Here is an 11,291-nt window from a genome sequence, read left to right on the forward strand (position 1 = left end):
AGATTTTCTCACTTTATCTTACAAAGAAAGTGATGCATGAACCGAATACTAGAGTAATTAGAAGAAATTCATAGGCCGCTATAGGTAGTAACATTTTATGAATAGATGAAAATGCACAAATGTTTCGGTTTTGTTTTTCTTTCTTGCTAAGCTAAAACTGATACTGATATGCAAACATAATTAGGTGTTTATCCTTAAGTTGTGGTGTAACTTTTGCACCAGGTGGCTGAAGAAAAATAAACTTACTTCATGGTTTTATGGTTTAGCACCCCATGTTTTCTCTTTAGCAACTAAATGAAATTGTAAGATTTGTATGGATCTGTCTGATTTTCTCAGCTATTTCCTCTAAATCTTGCTTCCAAATCATTACTGTCCATGTTTTGCATGAATTCTTGTTTCTTTAACTGTTTCAGGTAATGGATCTTAAAGGCCAAATGATCTATATTTTTGAATCCAGTGCCATCCTATTCTTGGGATCTCCTTGTGTGGATAGACTAGAAGATTTTACAGGACGTGGATTGTACCTCTCAGATATTCCAATTCACAATGCATTGAGAGATGTTGTTCTGATAGGAGAGCAGGCCAGAGCTCAGGATGGACTGAAGAAGAGGTTAGGAAAGCTAAAAGCAACCCTTGAGCAGGCCCATCAAGCACTGGAAGAAGAAAAGAAGAAGACTGTTGATCTTCTGTTTTCAATTTTTCCTGGAGAGGTTGCTCAGCAGCTGTGGCAGGGACAAGTTGTGCAAGCCAAGAAATTTAATAATGTCACAATGCTTTTCTCTGACATTGTTGGATTCACTGCCATCTGTTCCCAGTGCTCACCTATGCAGGTTATCACCATGCTTAATGAGCTTTATACTCGCTTTGATTACCAATGTGGAGAGCTAGACGTCTACAAGGTATACAATTTATTGCATTCCTGTAGGGTTCTGGGGCAGGAAAAGAAATGAAAACTACTACTAAATCTTCATTATAAGAAAGACATATTAAGATAAATCACAAAATAAGCAAACAGAAAAAATCAACAGTCAGCCATGTATGCAGCTGAGAAACCCATCAAAACTTGAGAGGTAATTTTAAAAATTAATTTTTATGACAGTGCTGTGAATCTGGACTAAATAGGTATTTAATGTAGCTATGGGTGCCTGACCACAGATGAGCAAGAAAAAGTATTTTAGTACCATTCCCAGCAATAAATACAAGTTGGGCAATTTTTCCTTTTGAGTGGTACTGCAGGACTTGCCTAGGACTTAAATAATTTATCAGGATAAATAAGATTTGGTCAATATGTTGGTGAAATTCTTACTGAAGCCACAGACTATTCTTTTATATGTCAAACAGTGTAACACTAAGGAGTAAATATGCCTGTTTTAGGTTGAGACTATTGGAGATGCCTACTGTGTTGCTGGAGGTTTACACAAGGAAAGTGAAACACATGCTGTTCAAATAGCATTGATGGCCCTGAAGATGATGGAGCTATCAGATGAGGTGGTGTCTCCCCATGGAGAGCCTATCAAGGTCATATATTTTATTGTATTTTATATGGTTAAAGTGGATATTTTTGTTTGTTTAGTTGCTTTTGGAATATTTGTCTCAAGGACATTTCACATCATTACATTAACTCAGGCAAGTGTGTATGGCTGGAGGCTGACCTTTTTTAGTTCTGCAAGTGAGAGTTTTGTGGAGAGGTAGAGATGAAACAGAGATCTGAAAATCAACCCAAAAGGCCCAAGTGCAGTGAAATCAATAGGTGCATGCTGTTGTGCTGCAGTTTTTGTCTCAGTAGCAATAAATTTGTCAGTGGCATGAAGTATTGTGTTACTGTTCTTTAATGAGGAGACTAATCCTCTCTCAAAACTAGACCAAATTAAAACATCTAAATCTTTTGAGGCAATAGGTATAAATATGAATAATCAAAGCTGCGTTCTGAGTGCAGTTATGCATATGTCTTATGGATTCTATTGCTGTTCTTGTTTTATCATCAGATACTGAACCACTGTCATAAGATAATGGTGTTAATGCTGTCAAAGCAAATGTTAGATTCAGTGGTATTTATATTTATGGCTTCCTTTCAATGAGGACTTACATATGTGGTGAACTTTTCATATAGGTTTACCTCTCACTGAGAAAAGAAGAGAAAGGCCTGGGTGCATGACAAATGCTGTGGACCTTCTACCAAGTTCAAATGTCCTGGAATGGGTTCTATTAGTTTTAATACAGATGTCTCCGTTAATTACGTTTTTCATTTGCCCATTTTTAACATTTATCTGTTCATTTGTTCCTTTAGAAAACTTCAGGGTTCTTTGATTTTAGATTAAGGAATATTTGTATTCCAAGACAAAGAACATGGTTACTATGAGGGTCACATGCTCCACTTTTGTATCACAGAGAAAAGCAGTATTATTTTACAAATAAATGTCGTTCTTTTTATATTTTACAATACCAAATTACACTTAAAAAATCTGGAAACATCTTGACAATATTATAACATGTTTATAGTTTCTGCAGAAGTGCTACGTCTACAATTTTGAATGCGGAATACTATTATATTTTTTAAAGTAATTTTAAAACAGGGAGGCAAAAACTGTATTGTAGAAGTACCTACTAGAAGCTTCTTAGAAGAAAACTGAATCTTTCTATTTGTAATGAAAGCACACTTCATGAAAGCATGGGCTGTTTTGCAAAACAACAAATATGTCACACAGCCTACTGTCATTTTATATATCAATCATCAAAGAAAAGGCATGACTGCAAACCTCTTACTTGAAATCAGACTTGTATGTTGATGTACATATTTCAGTCATAATTTGCTGCGTGGGTGGATTTTGCTTTTGTTGCAGGCATTACTGCTTTTCCACTCAGTAACTGAAATTGTGACTTCATAATGATATGATATTGTGTGCTATGTAAAGAGTAGCACACACAGTAGATGCACAAGCTTCCCGACATCGTGCCGTTACACGTCAGCATGCTATTCTGAAGAAAACGTCTACATATGTATAATGCACATAAGAAAAATAACACGTTTCCAAAAAAAAACCAAAAACACACACAAAAGGATCACTTCAAAATGTATCAGCTGCTGTATAATTTGATTAATTATCAAAATTCTGGACTCTGTGTTTGGGACGTTTCTACGTGCAACCTTGTCTAGAGAGTTCAGTTGGAACTACAGCATATAGATACTGCCTTTGTTATTCCCTGCATCTTCTGACCTTAACAGCAAAGCAAGTACTATTCATTAACTGTCACCAGTCTATTGAGTCATATAATTTAGCCCAGGAAAGTATCCCAAGTGTCATAGTAACTGGTGCTGATGTTTCTAGATCAATTTACTACCACAGAGATGAACATTAATACAGTCATATCAGATGAAGTGTTACTTACTTACTATAAATGCAAAGCAAGGTAAACTTGAGCTAGGTCCCTCTCTGTGAGCAGCCGTGACCAGAATACAGACATTTTAAGGAGACTGTACTAACTCAATTTATATTAGTAGCTCATTATTTCTTGGGTTTTGATTATTTTTTTTAATTATAGGAAGAATTTATAAAACTGACTTTAACTATTTTATTTTACCTAATGATGCTTTTTTCTGTCTTTTATTTAAAGATGCGTATTGGCCTTCATTCTGGATCTGTCTTTGCTGGAGTTGTTGGGGTTAAAATGCCTCGTTATTGCCTTTTTGGTAACAACGTAACCCTTGCCAATAAGTTTGAATCTTGCAGTATACCTAGAAAAATAAATGTCAGCCCAACAACTTACAGGTACAGTGCTTCATATCTGTAAAATGTTCACCTGAAGTAATTACTGTAATAGTTCATTATCTTCCTATTATTGTTTTTTTCTCCTCTGAAGTACTGCTGTTTGTTTTCCTCTTTTTATCTGACTGCTCATGAACACACCATGGTTATTTTTAGTACAAAAGCAATCAGCAGCAGCAAAAAAAAAGGGATAAACAGAACAGCTGAGATTTATTTTTCAGATGTTACATTTAAAGCAAATGGTCTGTCTGGGCCAACTTTTCTTCTTACCCTGCAGCTGTATACTGCTTACTTTTTTTGCCCCTTAGAATCATATAGTTGGCTCCTCTTTGAGCTATGTGACTGCGTGTGAACTGGATGGCAAACTGGCTGCAGGTGCCATTGAAAATTACAACCTAACTGAAGAATTGATAAATGTCACCTTACACATCTTCATTCCCTTTCAGTTAGGGAAGGTGAATGAACAGGTTGGAAAGAAACAGCCACGCCAGTGTTTAGTTTATACAGGTCTTGATCCCAGTTCAGTTTAAGCCTTTTAATATGGAACTTAGGCTGTACCACTGATCTACTTTTAGTAATGTGTACTATGTGATTATGCAGACAGCTAGCAGGCTCTCTGATGGGAAATACATCATCTTTCCTTTGTCCTCTGAACCTAATATTCTCTTTGTGTTATCTGTTTAATTTTATGTAAAAATCACTTTGCAACATGTTCATGGCCCACGAATAGTGTCTTATGGGTGCCAGGCAAAATAATGAGAAAATATTTTGAATTTGATGGTAACAACAGTCTACATCTGAACTCCAGGTCCAGGTCTTAATTTTATGCCACTGAGCTGACACAGAGTATTGTTTCTTCCAGAGTAGCCAAAGTTTTACAAGAATGAACTATAGAGAGTGAATTTACTAGCAGAACGTGATATTGCTGGCTGGGTAAAATAACCAGAAATACAGATAAAAAAATATTTTTTTCCTTTTAAGGAAGTTTTGCTACTCTCACTGTAGCCTGGACAGTCACTTGTTCCTATGCAGCTTATTCCCGCTACCACTTACTTACACAATAATGCCCTGTGGCAAGGTTCCATGTCCAACGTGAGACAGAGAATTTAGCACCGGATCCTCACATTCCCTGCGGCACATGCTCTGGGACTTACAGGGTGCCAAGCTTTAGATTGTCTCACATGGGTGATTGAGATAAAAGCAGCAGAGGTGTTAGGGCCCACAGTAAGTAACCTTTTCAATCATGCACTCTAAACACCTATACAGATAGCAGCAGCACTGCCAATGCTTAGGTATGTCAGAAGAGCAGTGCTGGCCAACAGGCATTTTTATCAGCATCCATATGGAAAATAATTTTGAATTATACTAGCTACAATCTTTAAAAAAAAAATAAATTAGACACTCTGTCCACACAAGACTTGCCTATAACTTGTGGCATAAGTAGGTTTCTGCATAATTCTATATTCAACTCAATAGAATATTTGAAATTAATATATTACAGGGAAAAAAAAAAAATATATATATAAATAGTTCTCTGAGTGCCTAGAAAACAGGCAGTTTGGTTAAAAGGGAAACTATTGTTATTATTGTTATATGTTTGGTGTTCTTTTTTTTCCAGAGTGAATGATGTGTTAACCTCCTTTTTGTTTAGTTGGGTTTTTTTCCTTTTTCATTCCTGCACCAATTCTAAACACCTAGGGATAACTGGATAATATTATGGCATCTTACTCAACTCCTGTATATTGCAATAGTGCTTTGGAAGTTTAGATAGCAGTATGTATTCCTACCGATTAGCAGTCTGTGTTTCAGGGATGTATGGACCCATGTGTGAAAAAGCAAAATGTGTAGAATTGGTAAGATCTGACTTTAGCTAATAAGCTTTTCAGTATTTCCTTAGTTGAAACACTAATTGTGGTCCCAGACCCATGTGCAAATCTGAGCTAGCTGTCAGTACAACATAACTTCTGAAAATATTTACAACAAACATAGCACCTACATGCAAAACATTGACAAGACAAAGAAGCACTACTCATTTGCACTGGTTCACAAGTTAATAGGTTATGAACAGGGTTGCCAAATAAACAGGCTGCACTTGTAGTAACTATTAGTGACTGATTACTTTTTAATCAACACGATTCATTTTTGTTCTAGGTTGTTAAAGGAATATCCAGGTTTTGTGTTCACACCTCGGTCAAGAGAAGAACTTCCACCAAATTTTCCCAGTGATATCCCTGGAATTTGCTATTTTCTGGATGCATATAATCAAGGAAAAAACACACAGACTTGGTTTCAAAAGAGAGATTTAGGAGATGGTAATGCCAATTTTTTGGGTGAGGAAACAGGAATGGACTAAATTGTACATTCACAAGTGTAAAGAATAAATCTATAAATATTTTTTTTTTTATAAATCGAAAATTTTTAAAAATGTATGAAACATGAAAGCACTTTAGATTGTTAACACCTGAAAGCCAGTATTAAAATTTCAGGAAGTATGTCACTGACAACATTTTATTTTTCCTTTGCATAAGGAACATAGTCACTAAAATAATATTGCAACTTGACTGTTGAAAATGCTACTAAAAACTGCTTTTTCTCTGTGGTAATTTGTAAGTGCTATGTAACAACTCTCTCAGTTCTTTCTGTTCTGAGAATTCTAGATGTATTGTCCATGCAGTGTGTCAGGAAATGTAATGTGCAAGTGATGCAGCCACATGCAGTGTTGTGAGCAGGTGATTACCAGTAACTATTAAAAATATTTTTTCTTAGTGATTCCATAAGAGAATATTCATTAAAATATTGTCATTGCTATCACATACTCCTTCTAGTGCATCATTTGGGCCACATCCTAGAAGCTGCTGACCGTCTTCTAACACTGACTGGAGTCAATGTGATGAGGATGCTCAGCATGTTCTGGATCAGGCTGCTGATTGTAGCTAATACACATATACATAGCAGAGTTTGCTGCTTATTGTTTCATGAACTTGATTTTGTGTATAAAATTAATATGGATTGGAACACTTTATAATCACATACTAAAGTCTCTGTAATAATCAAATGGTATTTTAGTTCTTGAGATTTTTAAAATACTTCACAAAAAATAATAGTATCCACTTGCTATTATGTATTAAAGCAATAAATGTTTTCTTTTTGTTGTCATTTAAATTTGAAATGTTTAAAGAAGAGTGTAATAAAACATGCTTTGGAATGTTTGCTTAGAAAGGAAATTCCAGTCAGAGAGTATAAAAAGGAACAGAAACACAGCAGTTTAAAGCTATGATCCTTATTCAAGGAGTGCAACGTAGGTATGACATGTTGAAATGCCTGTGGTAGGGTCGCTTTAAAGTTGCCAGGGGAATCTGCAGGTGAACAGAAATGCTTTAAAACATATGAACACATGTAAAAAGTATTGCTGTTACTACAGTGCAAGATTTTCTGTTGTGGATTGTGGCACATAAGTGGAGAACTCTGAAGGGTCTGCCTCTAGAACTGGCAGAATAGAGTTAGTTTCACGTCCTGAGTTCAGGGTTCTGCCTCTCTACCTTGCAGATCCACCTGCACACATAAATTTCTCTGTGCCTCACAATTTGATACCAACTGAAGAACAGCACTGCTTACATACATACAAATACTTCCTCTAGTATCAAGTATTATTAGTTATTATTCTAACCTTTTAAACTCGGGTTTTGGCATATCAAGCCATAAAAGTCTTTCTTCAAGCTGCATGCCACTGGATCAGATTTTGCTCTCTGAATCTTTATGGGGAGCAATTACTTTAGACTAAGGTGCCACTCTGGTAATTTTCTGAACTTGACTGGTTCATTCTGAAGCTCACTATGCTGTTTTATCCTACTGTTTTGCAGTAGAGACTCATACAGAATATGCACAATCAGAGCTTTGAGAAAAATCCTTATGAGAGAATAGCATTAAGAACATTTTAAAAGGATATTTTAATCCAGATTTTCTGTAAGCAGCATTTGAACAAAACTTGAAACACTGAATCCTGCTATTGCTTGAGGTCTTCTGTAGCCATCCAAGATGCTTAGAAATAATTCTGTGACACAAAAATGGAACCTGAGAGTCTCTATATATTATACATACACACATCTCCTTCTTGTACATGCCATATATATACATACACATACATAAATATTTGTAACATTTAGAACAGTGTTTCAAGGAAACAAAAGCAATGCAAATCTTGGCAACTAATCTTTGCAATATTATTTTGGTCAGAAAATTCTGTTCTATTGACATAAATACCCAGAGGCTAGTAGCAGTCCCATGTAGGTGCTCCTGGATTTAAAAACATGGAGTATTTGACTACTGACTCTTAAGTAGGTGCCCATAATATTAAGATACTAATGGCTGAAGTCAGGAGGACTCTACCCATCCCTGTCATCTGTTGAATGTTAAAAAACAAATAGCTTTTAAATAAAAAGGATTTATTTATCCCTACCTACTGAATGGGATGGACTCTTAGGAGTGAGTCCCTAGGAAAGAACTGTTGCTGGACAGGATGATTGCCATTCTCAAAGCCAGATTTCATATAAATCTGTCATTAAGTAGGATATTAATCATGGCAGTTTCTGACATCTTCCTAAATCTGTATCTGTAAAGTACTATGCACCCAAAGCCAAAGTTCTTAATACAGATCAAATTAATCTTCCAACATTATTTTTTATAACCCTCTGGTTTTTTTAATACAGCTTAGGCTACCTTACCAGCTAGGATAGAATTGCTGTAGAATTGCTTTTTATTTCACTAACATTTTTCTGAAAAGTTCAAAACATTCCCATGTCTGCTTTAGTATTACTTCAGAGAAGTAAGTGTAAGTGTACACATAAAGCAATAGGCTTGGATCTCAGTGAAGTAAATAAGATTTAGGCATGCATTTAATAGAATGATTTAAGAAAAGTGCTTTAAGATGTACTTTCTTGTACCTTTTCTGAACAGAAAAGGTGTTCAGACCTGTTCTGCAAAAAAAAACAACCCATAAGTATGTGTTTAGCTTTAAGCATCATCTAAGAATTTAGGTCTCACTGAAGGTGCTCCTCTGTTTAAAACTTCTGCTGAATGAATATGTATTTAATAAGGGACAATTATTTATAACTAATCATTTATTTCACTTAGCTCTTAGACAGTTCTTTCACCTTTTACCTAACATTTTCACTTAAATTAAAGCAAATGGAAAAAAAAGAAATCAGAAAGGAAAGGATATAAACAAAGGGAAGATAATTTAACTGACATAACATTGGGGGATTTTTGCAAGGGAATAAAACAGTTGGTTTTAAGCTGATGTCTTGTATAACATTAATTTTTATGATACTGTAAGTCTTCAGAGACTATGCAATGTTATTTACATAAAGATAAAAATATCTTGGTATTATGTCCAGGAAGAGTTTTATTTTTATGTGAATTTTTATATTATTAGCTCATGAAGATTCTGAGGGTCTGAGTCCTGTTCATATTTACACCATGTGATGGAAGATGCATTTTTATTACACTGCAATTTGCCAAAGAGGTGTAAATGGCCCTTGAAATAAATAAAGTGGGTCCTTTGAGACTTAACAGTGGCATAGCTAAAGTAAAAGCTCTAGCAAAGAATCCAGATAATTTTATTTCATTCAGGCAAGACCTGTTAAGACTTCAGGGAGATGTAGGAAAAAAATTCTCATTGCTGGTGTTAGAGGAAGTGCAATTAGTGTGGAGCTGGTTTCTTTCTGTCTGAACTACTGTGCAAAACCAAAGAAAATAAAGTCACAGAAAATGACAAAACAGTGAAGTGCACAGATAATCAAGCCCCAGAAAAGATCTACTTTTTCCTGTGAAACCTTAAAAAGGAAGAATTCAGTATGATTCTCACATCATTTTCTTCTGCATTCTCTGCAGAAACAGCTGCAACAGATAGTAAGGGAGACAAAATCAGTATTTCCATCTGGAAGCCATCAGAATTAAAGGAAATTTCTCTGAATTTTGGCATGGGCATCCTTTTTCAAACCACACCCATCCTGTAACCTAGCAGGCCGCTCTAGCTGCTACCACTTTTTTATGCCTGCTCATTGTTCTGCAAAAGGGGGAGTTTTTGTTTCCTGCAATAGCAGTAGGTTTTGTTGCTATTTGCCATATAGCATACAAGGGAGTATGTTGTTTTCAAAGCCCTGCTCCAGCTAATCAGAAGTCAGCTTAAAGTCAGAAGTCAGTTTAAAGAAACAAGACTCTCATGAGCCCAAAGAGTAGGATCTGAATGTTAAATAGGCAGCTAGGATGGAACATGAAGCTGGGAAGCCGGTCAAAAAAATAATGAACTGTGAGAAGAATCTAAAACAAAGTAAACAACCTTGTAAAGTTGTGTCTCTCATCTGGCTCAGCAGATTTTTCATGCTGACAGTTAAGTGAGGTTGGGCTAGTGGTTTCCTAGTATAAATGGAAATGAGCACACTGCTTCGCAGCCCCATTATAAGGCCTCCTTTGAAGATCTGTGCTGAAATTGTTTCCCAGCTTCCGAGCAGTACAAAGTCACAAATTCTTGTGCCACTGTTCCAACAAACTCCACATGTGTAATAAGTATCCTGCCCACACAGCAGGAATACATGTAGTAACGTCCCAAGGATGTGAAAGGGGGCAGATTAAGTCCTAGATACACTTCCACTTCTCTGATTTTTCAGCCCAAACAAAGCCTGAAAAGAAATATCAAAGACAAAAATGTTACCAGGAACTTTGGACTGCAAGCCTATGAAAATCAACAGGAGTATTTCCACTGATTGCAGAATGTGTTAGGGAAGACTTGAACATAAAACCAATTAAGTTTGCATTTCTAAGATTATATTCCTCTTAAAGGAGGATCCAACAGAGCCAACAGATTTTCTCAAATCTAGACAGGCTATTGCATTAGAGAAAAGCATTGACATATTGAGGGCTATTTCAGTCACAGCTTGTCAATACCAATGTTGGAAAATAAATGTAATGGTATAGTGAAATAGTGTATAGTGGTACAGTAGAAATAAAGAATCTTGCTGAAGTGGTCTTAAAAAAAGAGTATATTTCTGCACCTGGGAAGTAGTATTATGACAATCCTAAATGTCAAGTCTCTGACCATTATGATCTGAAACAGATAACTAGAAAATACGTGTAATTCAGTTTGATGTCAGTAACTCCATCTTCAGAAAGCTAAATCCAGTAACACCATATAAGGCAGCATTTTTATTCAGGATTACAGTAAGAGTATAAACTATCAGAGCAAAGGCCAAAGTAAAAAAATACAACTTATTAAAATGCTTTCCTTTATAGTGCTTGTGTATTAACACAAGCCATATTGAACGCAATCTAGATGTTCTTGGCCAGCTAGTACTTTTCCCAAAGTGATAGTCTCAGCAGCTGCCCTTTCATAAAAGGATCCTATGAGTTCATGGATTTCAACAAGAATTTCAAGATGAAATTAGCATCTCAAACCAGGAAAAAACATGTATACCAACACTTTGAAAATGTAGCAGTTGTTTTCCCCCTGCAATCACTGACTGCAACTCTTGG

At 35.8% G+C, this 11,291-nt stretch overlaps 1 protein-coding gene across 3 annotated transcripts in view; it reads left to right on the plus strand.

Annotated features, from left to right (window-relative positions):
• The window catches only part of GUCY1A1 (guanylate cyclase 1 soluble subunit alpha 1), a 33,456-nt gene extending 26,473 nt beyond the window's left edge, over nt 1-6,983 (plus strand). For all 3 annotated transcript variants that reach the window (XM_051619848.1, XM_051619847.1, XM_051619846.1), the window contains exons 6-9: nt 414-899; nt 1,375-1,518; nt 3,613-3,767; nt 5,916-6,983. In XM_051619848.1, coding sequence (XP_051475808.1) covers nt 414-899; nt 1,375-1,518; nt 3,613-3,767; nt 5,916-6,117 — 987 coding nt within the window. In that variant the 3' untranslated portion in view covers nt 6,118-6,983. The remainder of the gene's footprint in view (nt 1-413; nt 900-1,374; nt 1,519-3,612; nt 3,768-5,915) is intronic.
• Nucleotides 6,984-11,291: the final 4,308 nt, after the last annotated feature.

Source organism: Apus apus, chromosome 4, assembly GCF_020740795.1.
Source record: "Apus apus isolate bApuApu2 chromosome 4, bApuApu2.pri.cur, whole genome shotgun sequence".
Taxonomy (NCBI): Eukaryota; Metazoa; Chordata; class Aves; order Apodiformes; family Apodidae; genus Apus; species Apus apus.